This window comes from Tursiops truncatus, chromosome X, assembly GCF_011762595.2.
Source record: "Tursiops truncatus isolate mTurTru1 chromosome X, mTurTru1.mat.Y, whole genome shotgun sequence".
NCBI classification, from domain to species: domain Eukaryota; kingdom Metazoa; phylum Chordata; class Mammalia; order Artiodactyla; family Delphinidae; genus Tursiops; species Tursiops truncatus.
In genome coordinates this window covers 38,338,859-38,356,053 of record NC_047055.1, presented here as the reverse complement: position 1 = coordinate 38,356,053, position 17,195 = coordinate 38,338,859, and the positions used below count along the sequence as shown (strand labels likewise).

The window sequence follows — 17,195 nt, the reverse complement described above, 5'->3', positions numbered from 1 at the left end:
GCTGGGGCAGTGTCGGGAGGGCTGGGTGGAGAGCTGATCATCAATTCCCAGCCCAGCAGAGGCAGGCAGTGTTCCAATTACCCCACCAGGGCATTGTTGGCGAGGTCCAATGATAAGCTGAACCTAAATCCCCACCCAGCAGCAACAAGACTTAATAAGGCAGAGTGAGACAGTGTTAGTTACCATGAGGCGTCACCCCTTGTCTTCAGTGTCAGTGGCGGCCAATGGAGACCTGAACCTGTATACCCACCTGGCATCATTAAGACTGAACAAGGTAATGCAACTCGGGCTAATAAGGACTCCACCTCCCACCACCCCTATGTCAGCAAGGCTAAGTGGAAAGCTTAACCTCTATATCCACTGGAAAAATTAAGACTGACTGAGGCAGGGCAAAGCAGGGCCAGCACTCTGTGCCCCTTCTCCCAGAGCCTCAGTCAGCACTCTTGTCCCCCGTCTCCCAGAGCCTATGTCAGTGGGACCCAGTAGTGAGCTAAGCTTCCATACCAACCCACCATCAATGAGGCTGAATGAAGTGATATGAGGCAGAGTAGTTGACATCTTGCTTCCCCCCTCCGCCTGTGTCAGTGGGGCCCAATAGGAAGCTGAAATTCTGCAGCAACTAAGCAATATGAGTTAGTCCCCCGCTTCCTCTTGTTCTGGGAGCCCTGGGGCCCAGATGGGAGTTGAGCTTATAACCCCACTAGAGGCAATGAAGTAGTACGATGCAATGCCCCCACTTTCATGGGGAATGAGTCAGCAGGGCGGAGGGGGAACTGAACTTCCACACCTTTCATCTGCACTGAGGCAGTGTGAGTCACTGCACCACTTTGGCTGAGGTGGTGTGGGCAGGGTCCAGTGGGAAGCTGAACATACAAACGTACCCAACTTTTGCACTACACCTTAACAAAAGGATTCCCTAATTAACAAAGATTTAAATAGGACCAAGATCTCCTAACATAATAGATAAAATGTACAGGATACAATCGAAAATTACCCATCATATCAAGAACCAGGAAAATGACAACTCAAAAGAGAAGAAAACAACCTAGAGATCCCAACATTGAGAGGTATCTGATGTTGGAATTATCTGAAAAGAATTTTAAAGCAACCATCAAAAAAATGTTCCAACAAGCAATTATGAAGTCTGGGGAAACAAATGAAAAAAAAGAAAACCTCAGCAAAGAAATAGAAGTTATGAAAAACAATCAGATGGAAATTAAAGAAGAGAAAAATAACTGAAATAAATGCTCACTTGAAGGGTTTGATACTAGAGTAGAGAGGACAGAGAATAGAATCAGTGAACTTGAGGATAAATTAATAGATCTTACAGAACAGCAGAGAGAGAATAGAGACAAAAAATGAAAAAAATGTCAAGGAACTGGAGGATGGTAATAAGAGGTAACATACTTATCATCAGAGAATTATACAAAGACAAAAAAAGACAGAATGAGATTTAAAAAGTATTCTGAAAAATAAAGGTTGAAAAATTCCCAAAGTTGTCAAAAGATATAAACCTAAAGACTTAAGAAGCTGAGCAAATCCCAAAGAGAATAATTCAAAGAAATCTATACTAAGACATATAATACTTAAATTTCTGAAAACTAAAAATAAAGAAAAAAATCTTGAAAGCAGCCAGAGAGAAACAACACATTACTTAAAATGCAACCCTAATTTGAATGACAGGAGATTTCTCATCTTAAACCATAGAGGCTAGAAGCAAGTGTCACAACATTTTTCAAGTACTGAAGAAAAAAACTGTTGACCACAACTGCTATATCTGGTGAAAATGTCCTTGAGAAATGAAGGGAATATAAAGATATTTTTATGCAAAGCAAACTAAAGAGAATTTGTTGCTGTCGAAACTACCCTTGAATATTGGCGAAATAGAAAGGAACTGAAAACAGAAGAAGGCATGGAATTTCATAAAGGAAAGAAGAACAGCTAAATGGTTGGAAAAGGGTAAATATAATAGGCTATTCTACCCCTCGTGAGTTTTGTAAATCATATTTGATGGTTGAAGCAAAAAAGTATAACACCATGGAATGTGGTGTTCAAAGTACATAGAGGAAATACCTGAGACGACTATACTTAAAAGGTAAGAAGCATAAAGGGAACTAAACGGAAGTAAGGTTTCTACACTTTACCCAAAGTGGTAAAACGTCATTATAGCTAGATGGTTGTAAGTTACATATGTATATTGCAACACCTAGAGCACTCAGTAAGAAAACTATACAAAGCAATATACTCAGAAGCACTATAAACAGAACAAGCCGGAAACCTAAAAAATGTCTGAATAACCCACAGGAAGTTTAAAAAAAGAGAAACAGAAAACAAAAAACAGAGGTAACAAAAAACAACAACAACAAAATAATAAAATGGCAGACTTAAGCCCTAACACATCAATAATTACCTTAAATGTAGATGTGCTAAATATACCAACTAACAGAGAGAGATTGGCAGAATGGATAAAAATTATGATCCATCAATATGCTGTCTATAAGAAACTCACTTCAAATACAAGAACACATGTTGAAAGTAAAAGGATGGAAAAAGATATACATGCAAGATTAATTGTTAAAAATAAATGGCTATATTAATATCAGATAAAGTTGATTTGAGAGCAAAGAAAATTACCAGAGTCAAAGAGGAACATTACATAGTAATAAAGGAATTAAAGCACCAGGAAAGCTAATGATCCTGAATATGTACCAACCAAACAGCAGGACCCCAAAATACATGAAGCAAAACTGATAGGGCTAAAGAGAAAAATAGTCAAATCCACAATTACAGTTGGGAAATTCAAAAAGCCACTTTCCACAACTGAAAAGAAGCACTAGAGCAGCAAGGATACAGATCTGAAAATACAGTGAAGCAACAGAATCTAATTGACATATATAGAACACTCTACCCAAGAGCAGAAAACAATTTTTAGGTGCTCATGGAACACTGACCAAGAAAGACCATATCCCCGCTCGTAAAACAAATCTGAACAAATATATCAGAACTGAAATCATACAGAGCATGCTCTCCAATCATAATGGACTCAAATTAGAAATCAATATAAAAATAAAAAACAAGAAAATATCCAAACACTTGGATATTAACACACTTCTAAATAATCTATGAGTCAAAGAGGAATTCACAAGGGAAATTTTTTAAGTACATAGAATTGGATGAAAATGAAAATACAACATTATAGAAGATGTAGTACAAAGCTAACACAGTGCTAAGAAGGATATTTATAGCACTAAATGCTTTACATTACAAAAGGGGAAATGTCTCAAATCAATAATCTAAGTTCATACCTCAAGAAAAAAGAGCAAAATAAAACCAATGCAATCAGAAGGCAAAAATTCATAAAGAGTAGACATCAATGAAATTGAAAATGAAAATAATAGAGAATAATCAATGAAATAAAAGCTACTCCTTTGGGAAAAGATGAATAAAATTGATAAAAGAAAGCTACAAATCACCAATATCAGAAATGAAATAGGGGAGTATGCCTATAGCTATTAAAAGGACAAAAAGGAAATATGTACAACTTTACACTCATAAATTCCACAATTTAGAAGAAACAAACCAATTCCTTGAAAACCACATACTACTAAAACTCATGGAAGATGAAACATAACCTGAATAGTCCTAGAACCACTAAAGAAATTGATTTATAATTTAAAAGCTCCTTAAAAAGGGGTTTCACTGGAGAATTCTGCCAAACTTTTAGTGAATTAACACAAATTTTACAAAATTTCTTCTATAAAATAGAAGAGAAGGGAATACTTCCCAGATCATCTTATAAGGCTAGTAACATTCAGATATCAAAACCAAGGACAGAATTTAAAAAAGAAAGAAAACAAAACTACGGACCAATATCTCTCATGAACTTGGATATGAAAGCCCACAAACAAAATACTAGTAAACTGAATCCAAAAATGTATTAAAAAATTATACATCATGACCAAGTGGGATCTATTCCACATATGCAAGGATGGTTCAACATTTGAAAATCATTGACTATATTTCACCATATCATGAAGCTAAAGAACAAAAATCTTAAAAGATCCTATCAATTGAGGCAGAAAAAGCATTTGACACAAATACGTCCAATTGATTTTTGACAAAGGTGAAAGAGCCATACGATGGAAGAAAATAGCCTTTCAACAAATGATGCTGAAAAAACTGGACATCCATAGACCCCCCACCCAAAAAAAAAGAATCTCAATCTAAAACACACACCTTATATAAAAATTAACTCAGAAGAGATCACAACCTTAAATATAAAATGTAAAACTATAAAACTTTTAGAAAAAAATTAGGAGAAAATCTTTGGGACCTAGGGTTAAGCAAAGAGTTCTTAAACTTGACACTAAAAGCACAATTCATTAAAGGAAAAATTGATAAATCAGACCTCATCAATTAAGTTTTGTTTGGTGAAATACTCTTTAAAAGATGAAAAGACAAATTACAGAGTTAGAAAAAATGTTTGTAAACCACATATCTGACAAAAGGCAGGTATCTAGAATACATAAAACTCTCAAAACTCAGTCAAAAAACAAATTCAAGTAGAAAATGGACAAAAGATATGAAAAGACACTTCACAAGTGAAAACATGCAGATGGCAGATTAACACATGAAAAGATGTTCAACGTCATTAGTCATCAGGGGAATGCAAATTAAAACCACAGTGAGATACCACTTCATATCTATTAGAAGGGCTAAAGTAAAAAATAGTGACAACACCAAATCCTGGCAACAGTGTGGACAAGGTGGATCTCTCATACATTGCTGCTGGGCAGGTAAAATGGTACAGCCACTCTGGAAAAGATTTACAGCGGTTTCCTAAAAAAATAAACTTGCAACTACCATGTCACCCAGCAACTGTACACCTGGGCATTTATCCCAGAGAAATGAGACTTAGGTTCACCAAAAACCTGTACATAAATGTTCATAGCAGCTTTATTCATAATAGTCTCCAACTGGAAACAACCTAGACGTCCATCAATGGGTGAATGGTTAAACAAATGATGGCACATCTATAATACCATGGAATACTACTCAGAAATAAAAAAGAACAAACTATTGATGCACATGACAACTTTATCTCAAGGAATTATGCTTAGTGGGAAAAACAGTTCCCAAAGGTCACACGCTGTATGATTCCATTTGTATGACATTTCTTTAAATGTCAAGGTCATAGAAATGGAGAACAGAGCACTTGTTGCCCAGGTTCAGGGAAAGGAGAAGAGGGTAGCGAGTGTGGATATAAAAGGGCAACAGGAGGGATCCTTGTTGTGATGGAATTGTTCTATATTTTGATTATATCAATGTCAGTATCCTGAATGTGATATTGTACTATAGTATCGCAAGATATTATTATTGGGGAAAACTAGGTTAAGTACACACAGAATTTTTTGTATTATTTCTTAGAAGTAAATGTGAATCTACAGTTAACTCAAAATAAAAAGTTTAATTAAATGCAGATGTACAGAACGGACTTGAGGACACAGTGGGGGAAGGGTAAGCTGGGACGAAGTGAGAGAGTGGCATGGACATATATACACTACCAAATGTAAAATAAATAGCTAGTGGGAAGCAGCTGCATAGCACAGGGAGATCACCTCGGTGCTTTGTGACCACCTAGAGTGGTGGGATAGGGAGGGTCGGAGGGAGGCTCAAGAGGGAGGGGATATGGGGATATATGTATATATATAGCTGATTCACTTTGTTGTACAGCAGAAACTAACACAACACTGCAAAGCAATTATACTCCAATAAAGTTGTAAAAAAAAAACCCAAATACTTAGAGATGAACATGGCATAAATTGTAAGAATACAGGCTCTAGAGCTTGACTACCTGAATTTTAATCCTGGCTCAACCATTACCAAGTGTGTGACCAGAGGTGAATTATAAAATCTTTATGTGCTCCAGTCTACTCATCTATAAAATGAGAACAAAAATAGTACCTACCTCATAAGGTTATTGTGAGGATTAAATGGTATGATGCTGTAAAGCACTGTAATATTTCTAAACATATAGTAATTGCACAATAAATGTTATCTATTATTAGCAATAGTAATAATTGTATTATAATGGTATTCAGAAGACAATGGTATCCTTTTCGTTGTTCAACTTCCTAAGCAACAGAAATTCTTTCCCTAACTGCTCCTTGACTCTGAGTCATTTACCTAACACTCAAACACTATTCTAAAGATGTACAAGCAAACTATGCCTTCTATATGACAAAGAAAATGAGACTCACACGAATTTTCAAATAGGCTTACCTAATGGTCAAAGTAAAAGGTTTAGGAATCATGCCGAATGGAACAGTGTTATTCATGCCAGTTGATGTCAGTGGTTTTAGATTCATGGTAAAGCTACTGGTGGTGCTGGTGCTGGTGCTGGTGGTGGTGACCGTGGTAGTGGTGATGGTTGACGTTGTAGCTGGAAAATAAAGTGTATAATGTTAGTAATAAGTAAGGAATTTTTAAATTCAGTCCCTGATTATTCAGGATGAAAAACTATAGAAGTATTTTTTAATGTGAATTTGAACTCCAAGTTGTATGATTTTAACTCAATGTTGCTATAATATATGGCAGGCCAGGTATTTGGATTAAGCTTCCTGCTAACAACTTAAAATCCTGGATAAATGTATAGAAAAATACATTTTATAACCTAACCAGACCCATAACCATTAAAGAAATTGAATCAATCCTCAAAACTCTTCCCATAAAGAAAACTCCAGACCCAGATGACCTCACCGGTAAGTTCTGCTAAACTTGCAAGGAAAGAATAATTGCAATCTTACACAAAATCTCTGTACATCTATAACTTTGCATACTTATGTGAATATATCTGTGTAATTAATTTCTAGAAATGAAATTGCTAGATCAAAGGGTCAGCATGCTCTAAATTGTAATATAACTTTCCAATTCCCCTACCAAAAAGACTTTGCCAATTTACATTCCTATCAATAGGGGAGACTGCCTGTTTCTCTACACCATAGCCCATAGTAGGCATACATCTTAGCCAGTATTATAGTTAAAAGCCTCTCAAAGTTTTGTCTACAGCCCAGACCTCTCTTCTATGTGTCTTTTCTATTACACCCTTACTAAAATGCCCTGTCTCTGTACATGAAATTCTCAGTTCACATCATGGCCGAGCTCAGATTCTTCCTTCACCATGTTTACTGTCCACTTCTCTTCTACTCATGGTTATCTCTTGGTTTTCTGAACTCCTATAGCACTTTTGGTTCTTCCTTACACAGTGAGCACTTAACAAACAATGCACAGAAAATTGTGGCTGGTGGAGACTGGAAGTGTTTTCTTCTTTTTGGTTCTCTGTATTTTCAAATGTTCTTATAATTAATAAATGCTGCTTCTGTAACAAGAAATTTGTTATAAAAATATATTATAACATGTATACAATTATTTGTTTGTTTTACGTTAGCCTTGTTTTCCCAATTAACAATACTTTCAGGTTAACTGCCACCCTAGATAAATACATATATCATGGTGACTGCCAACATGCACTGCCTATTCTTAGGGAAACTGGCCTACTCTGTTCCTGCTGAGGGATCAGGCTCAGACACCCATTCTTTATTTCAGTAACTCTGTCCTTTGATCCTAGTTCACAGTTGACAAGGGTGGGCATCTGAAGTATAGGAAGCCATCCCATATGCTACTGGCAGCCTATAAGAGGGTCTGACACAAAAAGCTCTAGCCAAACAGGGATAAGGTAGGTCAGATCTAATTTTCGAACATTTAGAACTGTGGAAAGAATCAGACAGTAGGTAAAGATACGGAAATATTTCCAGAAATATGGAAAGAATCAGACTCTAAGCAGAAATTTGGAAATATTTCCAAGTATGTAGAAAGAATCAGACAACAGGCAAAGGGAGCTGAAAGGACTGACAGAGGAAAAACATAAAGTAGAATTAAAGAGTCATGAGCAAGTCAAAATTAAGAATATAAAGCAGAAAAAGAGGTAAAGAAACCAAAAGGAAGTTAAAAAAAGAAAAAAACAGGCAAAAGGAAAATAGCTGAATTATGTTTATGCAATATTAGATCCAGGAGGTCCCTAAAGCTGACTTTAGAACAACTTCTAAATTCCACATTCCTTGAAGTTCATTGCCACGATAATACCTGTATTAGATTTCCATAAGATTTCATTTCCCTTTTGGCCACAAGGATCCTTACAATAATTCCCCCATTCTTTTGGTTAGCTTTTGTGAAAGTGGAATGAGCACCACAAGAGAAGACCATGCCCAGTCACAAAGGATCCCCGGGGTCACTATCACTCAGGACACTGGAGAGGTTAAAGATTGGATCCCACGTTCCATTCTTTATAGCCATGTGGTCACCATGCTCTTCATCTGAGAATAAAAAGCCTTATTTGAAAAGAATTCCCTCCCCAGAAATGCTGAAAATTAATGACATTATCAAGACCCCCCCTTTATTGATTAATTCATTCTAACATTGTGTAACTACTATATTCAAGGCAAAAAACCCCAGAAAAACAATTAAGAAAAAAACAAGTCCTTGTTGTAAGGGAGCTTATCTTCGCCCAAAGAAGATTTTTTTTTTTTAAGTCAGAATTTCCTGACACGGACAGATGTCCAAAGATAACGTATACTTAAGAGAAAACAGCAAATTCTATGATTATGTCTGTGTGTATCCCATTTTTGTAAAACAAATAAATTTAATGTATGTTTGTAAGCATTTGGAAAAAAGCCTGTTAAGACAAGCACCAAACTGTTTTCTCTAGAGGGTGTGATATATGTATATATGCATGTGTGTATGGTTTTTATAATTTTTAAAAAAGCAACTACCATCACTACCACTAAAGAAAGAGGTTAACAGACAAATGAACAGCTCTCCAAAGATGCTGTGCGATACCTTCAGGAAATTAATACCTGTCAGTCTAAACACAAAGGACTCTTGAGTCATAAAAAAATGGTATGATTATTTTAAACTGTTTATATAGTATTTATCTTTGTTCCTTATTTTCATGGTATTTTTAAAAGGTATAAATTAGCTCTGGCATAGTAGGCAATATTCAAATAACAATAATATTTCAATTAATACCAAAAGAAGCAATGGTTTTGAGAACGAAGGTTCTATCACAGTCTGATTTTGCAAGTTACAACTTTGGTCTAAACTAAATACAGTCAACTCTATGTTATCTGTGTACTAAAAGGGAAGCACTGTTCTATAAATAATAGAAAATAATTGCATACCAAATTTGGATTTACATTTAAATAAATCTCATTCTGATGATCTTAAAAATCATTACATAAAATAGTGAGACCATCCTTTAAAAGATCCTACTATCCAATTTTCCTATCTTGTCTCTGATCAACAACTATGTATCTTACTCCATGCTAGGAATGGACATCATTACTTTCATAGACTAATGCAAAAGATGAGATTTATAACAAGCAAGCTTCTCTTAAAACTTGCTGGTTATACCTAGGGCAGAGAATAATCTCAAATGGCTATAAATTTACAAATACAGATACCCGAAAGCTGTCCTACAGGGCTAATTTGTGAGATGAAGAATCTGAGCAAGTAAATATACTTGGGGGGAAGGAAAGGTGAGTAGGGGAAAAAATCAACAGTGGGTTGGGGGTATTGAGTTGAGACATATCTGATGGGGAGGTGGGTAAGTACATAAGGCAGTGGTGGATGGGATGGGCTAGTAGCAAAGGTACCAGTTTGCAGGAAGGAATCTTAAGACTCAGATAGGTAGGGGATGAGTTATGGCAGAGTCACCAAAAAGCCTGCAAATTCATATTTCAGTGACTCCGCCCACGACTGAAAGAATCAATTTTTTGTTCAGCATTTTATAAGGGAAACTATGTGTTATATTTCTTGCAAATATGGTTACTTATAAAATTCTCAAGCCATGCCCTTCATAATGCTCATAGGTTGGCCAGTTAGCCGAGTACACAGTAGAAATTCAGTTAAGTGTTGGTCATGCAAAAGATGGTTTACATCTCTGTTTAGGAATAATTATTTTAAACTTAACAAGGACTGACTTTTAGTTTATGACAGGTTTGAATAAAGATTCATTTCAGCCCTAAGTAAACTTTTAAAAGTCAGAACAAACAAGACTTCCCTAAAGTGGAGTCTGACTTAAATGGTAGGTTTAAGTAGTAACTGACCTCTAACCACCCAGCTCACAACAGCTAAAAGGCAATGGATAACCAAGTTTTCTTTAATTTACAACCTAACTAGTGCCTAACTGGCAGAAACAAATTTAGGATAGGTCCACAGAAACTCCTGTAATCAGCTTAAGGAGAGGATCAACTTTAATACAGGTCAAACCTTAAATTAACTTTTAGAGAATAAAACTCTATGAATCCCAGTGTACTGGGTCACTTTAAATAGTATGGTCAATAATAAGAATTTTTAAGTTTCAGAGTTGACAAGAGTTTGATAGCAGCTTTGATTATGGTCATCTCAAAGAAGTAATCTCATTGACATCAACTGTCTCATTCTACCCTTTGGCAATTGTCAATACTGATGTACCTTTTGGATATGCTGGTGAGATGATCAAAACCTTCTTAGTCCTAGAAGCTAAGGAATACAACCTACTTACTGCTTTTGTTATGCAGTACATTTCCAGTGAGCATTCAAACACATCCCAGTAGTTCTAAAAATCTTACTAGATGCAACAGCAGCTGCTCCACCTGCTCCAGGGAAATTTAATCCAAATCCCAATGCTGTACCACCAAGCATTCCAGCCAAAGTTGTAGGGGCACCACCAACTGCAGAGAACAACATAATATTACCTATTACTCTTTTAATCAAAAACAGTGAATGAAGAATTTATATAGGGTATTTTTCATCTGAGTCCTTTAGTAACTTTGGCTAAGCCTCAAAAAACTACAGTCAATCCATTTATATGAAAAGTCTAGAAAAGGCATAGATAGAGACAGAAAACAGATTAGTAGTTGTCTCGGGCTGAGAGATCTTACTGGGATGATAGAAATGTTCTAAAACTGCACTATGGTGAGAGTTACACAATTCGGTAAATTGATTAAAAATCACTGAACTATACACTTACATTAATTTTATGACATGTACATTATATCTCATTAAAGTTGATTTTAAAAACACTGTGGTCAAGGTTTCTTTTCATTTTGTAGGCAAGGACATCAAAGACAGGAAAGAAAAAAGAAACCTGTCAAAAGTCAGAAGTCGGACTTACCCGGTGGCACAGTGGTTAAGAATCCGCCTGCCAATGCAGGGGACACACGTTCAAGCCCTGGTTCGGGAAGATCCCACATGCCATGGAGCAACTAGGCCCGTGCGCCACAACTACGGAGCCTGAGCTCTAGAGCCCGCGAGCCACAACTACTGAGCCCACACGCTGCAACTACTGAAGCCCGCGCACCTAGAGCCCATGCTCCCCAACAAGAGAAACCACCGCAATGAGAAGCCCACGCACCGCAACAAAGAGTAGCCCCCACTTGCCGCAACTAGAGAAAGCCTGCACGCAGCAACAAAGACCAAGTGCAGCCCCAAATAAATAAATAAATAAATTAGTTAATTTTTAAGAAAAGGTCAGAAGTCAAGCTTTTGATTGGAAATGGAATTCATTCAATAATTTTAACTCCCAACCTCAGACATGGTCATATTCACAAAATCTATTATACTTGAGAAGGATATTGCTTACATATATCAAAAGGTTTCCAGAATCTCAGTCATGTCTCAGGAGTGGAACTGTATCTACTTGGAAGAAAATACAATTCAAGTGGCAACCTGCAATTTCAACTAATGTTCCACCTACGCCAACTGCACAAGGCAATGGGGGATGGCGGCCGCCATTTTTCAGGCTCAACTAGGCATCAGCAATTCCCGGCAAGTTTTATTCCCAGAAATGGTGACAGGCTTGCTATAACAGGGCTTTGGGAGGGCCATATTACTGCTAGGATTACAATAACAAACTCTAATGATGAACATCATGGCTGTAATAATCATGTTAATATAAAATTCATAGTGAAAGCCATGACAATCAGGTTTTTAGCAAAGCTACTATTGATATCAACAGTTACAAACGGGATCAAGCATAATGATAATTTATGAGACGTCGGAGATCCATAGCTTATACTGGCAAATTGAGTTAAGTGGCCTGATGCGAAATAATAGTATTTTCTTTGCAACCAGTAACTTACATGAGAGTCCAGTAGCAGCAGTGGAGGTAGAAACATTTGAAAATGAGGTAAACAGCATGGTGCTTGAACTAGTAGCAGTAGCAACAGTAGATGCTGGAACCAACCCTAAATTAAAGTAACAAGCAGAAAAATATGTCAATAAAAATAATTTTTAATAAGTAAAACACCATTATAACAAACTTCACTTATATGGAGAAATAACAACAAAGCAAGGAAAATCAAGTACCCTGATAGTTAATAAATGTGACATAGTAAAATTCCGATTTAAAAAATAGTTCATCAGTACTGCTTAGTATAGCCAGCCTTCTAGCACCATCATAAGAAAGAAACTCTACTAAAAAAGTGAGCAACCTAACAGGGGGGTCCACTTCCAAATTTGTGACATAAGAAGTCCTAGGGACCCATTCCCCAGTGAAGCAACCATAACTGGTAAAAAATATTTTTTTAAAAAAATTGAAATCTCTGGAAATTGTCCTGAAGGTACAGCAAATAAAGAAACATTTATTCAAGAAAATCTGCTAAAATTCAGTAATACAGGTGAGAGTCTACAGCATATGAATCATAACCCACGCTCTTCCCTCCATCCCCTTGCTCCCCTTGAGAGAAGCTACACTCCAGGCAGGAGTCGCCAAGAAGACTGGACTCCCTCTTCCCTCAGCTCCCAACCAATGAATACAGTATCTCATTAGGAGGGGAAGCAGCCAGCATTCCTCATCACCCCTGACACACAGTTAAAGGATTGAAATTCCTGGTGAGTACAGCCAAGAGCTGAGGGGCTCCTTTCCTCCAGTCAGCCCCCACTCATAGGGCAGAGGGTCTACACCAGGCACAGTAGGCTTGCAATGCTGGAGCCCCATCAATCACCCTGACTGCCCTGCCCCAGCTTACCTGTAGGGCTGAGGTTGCATGCCGGAAGAGAGAAGCAAGAAGATCAGAAGCAACGGTCACTGCCCAGCACCCAAAGCACTGGTTCAAAGATTTTGCCCAGGGATAAAGGTAGCCCATAAGAACAGAAAGCTATGTCCAGAAGAACTGACTTTATTTGAAACAGAGTATGAGGAAGTTCAAGCCAAAGGACTCTCTCGAAAAAAAATAGAGATTTTGGTGGTAAGCAATTAAGAGGAAGTAAGCTTCATGAGAGCAACATTTAGGCTGCAGGCCAGCCAGTTTAGCAGAGATAACCAGGGAAAGAGAAGGCTGAAAAGAGCCCTCCTGAGGATCAGAAAAATTAAGTACTGATACATGAATGAATCTTGAAAACATTTTGCTAAATGAAAGAAGCCAGACACAGAAGGCCACATATTGTATGGTCCCATTTATATGAAATGTCCAGAAGAGGTAAATCCATAGACAGAAAGTATATTAGTGGTTACCAGGAGCTGGAAAGAGAAGGTAATGGGAGGTGACTGCTAATGGTTACAGGGTTTCTTTTTGCAGTGATGAGAATGTTCTTGAATTACATAGTGGTGATAGTTGCACACTCTGTGAATATGTTTAAAAGAAACACTGAATTGCACAGTTTAAAAGCGTGACTTTTAAGATATATGAATTATACCTCAATTATGCTGTTATTTAAAAAATACATGATCATCTCAATAGAAGCAGAAAAAGCATCTGAGAAAATCCAACACTTTTTCACGATGAAAACACTCAACAAACTAGAAAGAGAAGGGAACTTCCTCAACATGATAAAGGGCATTTATGAAAAACCTACAGCTAACGTCATGCTTATCAGTGAAAAACAATACTTTTCCACTGCCATCAAAAACAAAACATGGATGTCTGCTCTTACCACTTCAATTCAACAACACACTGGAAGTTTTAGCCAGGACAATTAGGCAAGAAGACGAATAAAGGATACCAGATTGCAAAGTAAGAAGTAAAATTATCTCTATAAACAGATGACATGATCACGAGTACAGAAAATTCTAAGGAACCCATAAAAAAATCTGGAGAAAAACAAATATCATATATTAGCGCATATATGTGGAATCTGAAAAAATTGGTATAGATGACCTTATTTACAGAGCAGAAATAGAGACACAGACGTAGAGAGAACAAATGTATGGATACCAAGGGGGAAAGTGGGGGGTGGGATGCATTGGGAGATTGGGATTGACATATATACACTATTGATACTATGTATAAGATGGATAACTAATGAGAACCTACTGTATAGCACAGGGGACTCTACTCAATGCTCTATGGTGACCTGAATGGGAAGGAAATCCAAAAAAGAGGGGATGTACGGATAAGTACAGCTGATTCACTTTGCTGTACAGTATAAACTAACACAATATTGTAAAGCAACTATACTCCAATAAAAAAAATCTATTAGAACAATGAACAAGTTCTGCAAAGTTGCAGGATACAAGATCAATATAAAAATAAATTTCAGTTCTATATATTATCAATGAACAATCCAAAAATGAAATTAAGAATATAATTCCATTTACGATTGTTCAAAATGAATAAAATAGTTAAGAACAAATCTAACAAAACAAGTGTAAGGCTTGTATCCAGAAAAATAAAAAACATTATTGAAAGAAATTAAAGGCATCCTAAATAAACAGAAAGCTCTCATGTTCATGGATCAGATAATTTTATATTGTTAAGATGGTATGGTAGACAGAAAAATGGTCCCCAAAGATGGCCACATCCTAATACCCAGAGTCTGTGAACATATTACCTTACTTGACAAGAGATTTTACAAATGAAGTGAAGGTTAAGTAACTTGGAAGAGGGAGATTATCCTGGATTATCCAGGTAAGCAAAATCTAAGGACATGAATCCTTAAAAGTAGAGATCCTTTCCAGGCTGTGGTCAGAAGGAGATGGTGACTACAAAAGAATAGTCAGGGGATTTCCCTGGCGGTCCAGTGGGTAAGACTGTGCTTCCACTGCAGGGGGCACAGGTTTGATCCCTGGTTGAGAAACAAAGATCCCACGTGCTTCGCAGTGCAGCCAAAAAAAAAAGAAAAAAAGAATGGTCATAAAGATGCAAGGTTGTTGATACAAACGGCCATCTAACACTTGAAATCATACTCAATGTCATTAGTCATTAGGGAATTGCAAATCAAAACCACGACGAGATACTACTTCATATCGACTAGGATGGCAATAACCAAAAAGACATAATATCAAGTGTTAGCAAGGATATGCAGAAATTGTAAACCTCAGGCAATGCTAATGGGAATGTAAAATAGTGTAATCTCTTTGGAAAACTGTATGCACTTCCTCAAAGTGTTCAACATAAAGTTACCATATGACCCAGTAATTCCACTCCTAGGTATACAAACAAAAGAAATGATAACATATATCCACACTAAAATATGTACATGAATGTTCACAGCAGCATTATTCATAACAGAAAAAGATGAAAGGAAACAGCCCAAATGAATATCAACTGATGAATGGATGAATAAAATGTGGTATATTAATACAATGGAATTTTATTTGGCCATAAAAAAGAAGCACTGATTCATGCTAAAACATGGATGAGCCTTGAAAACATGCTAAGTAAAAGAAGCTAATCACGAAATACCACATATTGTATGATTCTATTTAGATGAAATGTCCAGAACAGAGCAATCTATAGAGACAGAAAGCAGATTCATGGTTGCCAGAACTGGGGTAAGAAGAGAACGGGCAGCGACTGTTAATGGGTATGACGTTTCTTCGGTGGGTGATGAAAATGTTCTAAAATTGACTTCAGTAATGGCTGCACAACTCTGTGACTATCCTAAAAACCAATTAATTGTGCACTTTAAATGGGTAAATTATGTGGTATGTGAATTATACAATAATAAATCTGTGAGAAAAAGTAATAAATAGACGTCTGGAATAAAGTTTCAGAAAACAGATTACCTGGACTCTTCTTGAAAATTTAAAATAAAATCTATAAAAGAAATAAAGCTAGAGAAATTAAGTACATAAAGACACAAATAAGCTTAATTGGTTAATTGAAAACAAAGTTTACCTTTTCATCCTCACTATAGATCATTGCACACGGCACGTGATAGTAAGTACTCAATAAATATTTATGCTGAATCGAGCCAACCTTTTCCAATACATAATTTTCCAATACATAATTACAGATATTCTTCTTCCTTTTCAAAAGGAAAAAGTGCTTAATAAGTAACTGCATTTGAATCTATTGATACCTGTATCCAACTGTTGAACAATTCATGACAATATATGATGTAAGACTCTGCTATCCAAAACATCTAGGGCCACCGGGGGTTTGGGGACAGGGGGGAGATGCTAGGAAGGAACCGGGAACATTACCACATACCTCCAACTATTTAAAATATGTATCATGGAATATCCCTATGTTTCATTTAAGAGAAGCACCACATGTATACTTTTAAAGAAATAACCAATTATAGCAAAGGTGTTTTAATATTTCTAATTCAATACCTACCAGTGAGGCTAAATTTTTATCATGGGTTTAATGGCTGCTTTAATTTCTTCATTCAAAATTGCCTATTCATGTCATCTGCCCATTTTCTCATTGGAGTATTGTCTTCTTATTATTGATTTTTAATAAAAGTATTATATATATATTGAGGCTATTTAGTCAAATGTTGCAAATATTTCCTAATCCCAGTTTGTCATTTGCTTTTTTGATTTTGTTTTTATTTTTTAGGTAGTCAAATCTTTCCATTGTTTTCTCCTTTATGGTTTATGTCTCCATATCATGTTTCAAAATTCCCTCAAACATATAAAAGGTGTTCAACTTCACTTTTAGGAGAAAATCACACATTATAACTACCTTGAGAACAATTTCACCTAACAGATGGGGAGAAATAAAAAAACTGGTAACACACTCTGTTTAAGGACACTGTGAAGAAATGGGCAGCCTCCGAGATTTCTAATGGGAGTGTAAACTGGTATAACCCCTATGCAAAATAAGTGGCCAATGTTTTAAAAATTACAAATGCATCTATCTTTTGAACCAGTAATACTTCTTTTAGAAATTTATCCACAAAGATATACTTATACACCTGCAAAATGA

The 17,195-nt window shown here is 36.4% G+C and overlaps 1 protein-coding gene across 1 annotated transcript in view; it reads right to left on the bottom strand.

The window, feature by feature from the left end:
• LOC101316180 (nuclear pore glycoprotein p62) overlaps positions 1-17,195 on the bottom strand; it is a 69,351-nt gene that overhangs the window by 27,188 nt on the left and 24,968 nt on the right. The window contains exons 4-6 of the mRNA XM_073798879.1: positions 12,180-12,284; positions 10,668-10,769; positions 6,283-6,442 (exon numbers count right to left, since the gene is read on the bottom strand). Of these exons, the coding sequence (XP_073654980.1) occupies positions 6,283-6,442; positions 10,668-10,769; positions 12,180-12,284 (367 nt within the window). The remainder of the gene's footprint in view (positions 1-6,282; positions 6,443-10,667; positions 10,770-12,179; positions 12,285-17,195) is intronic.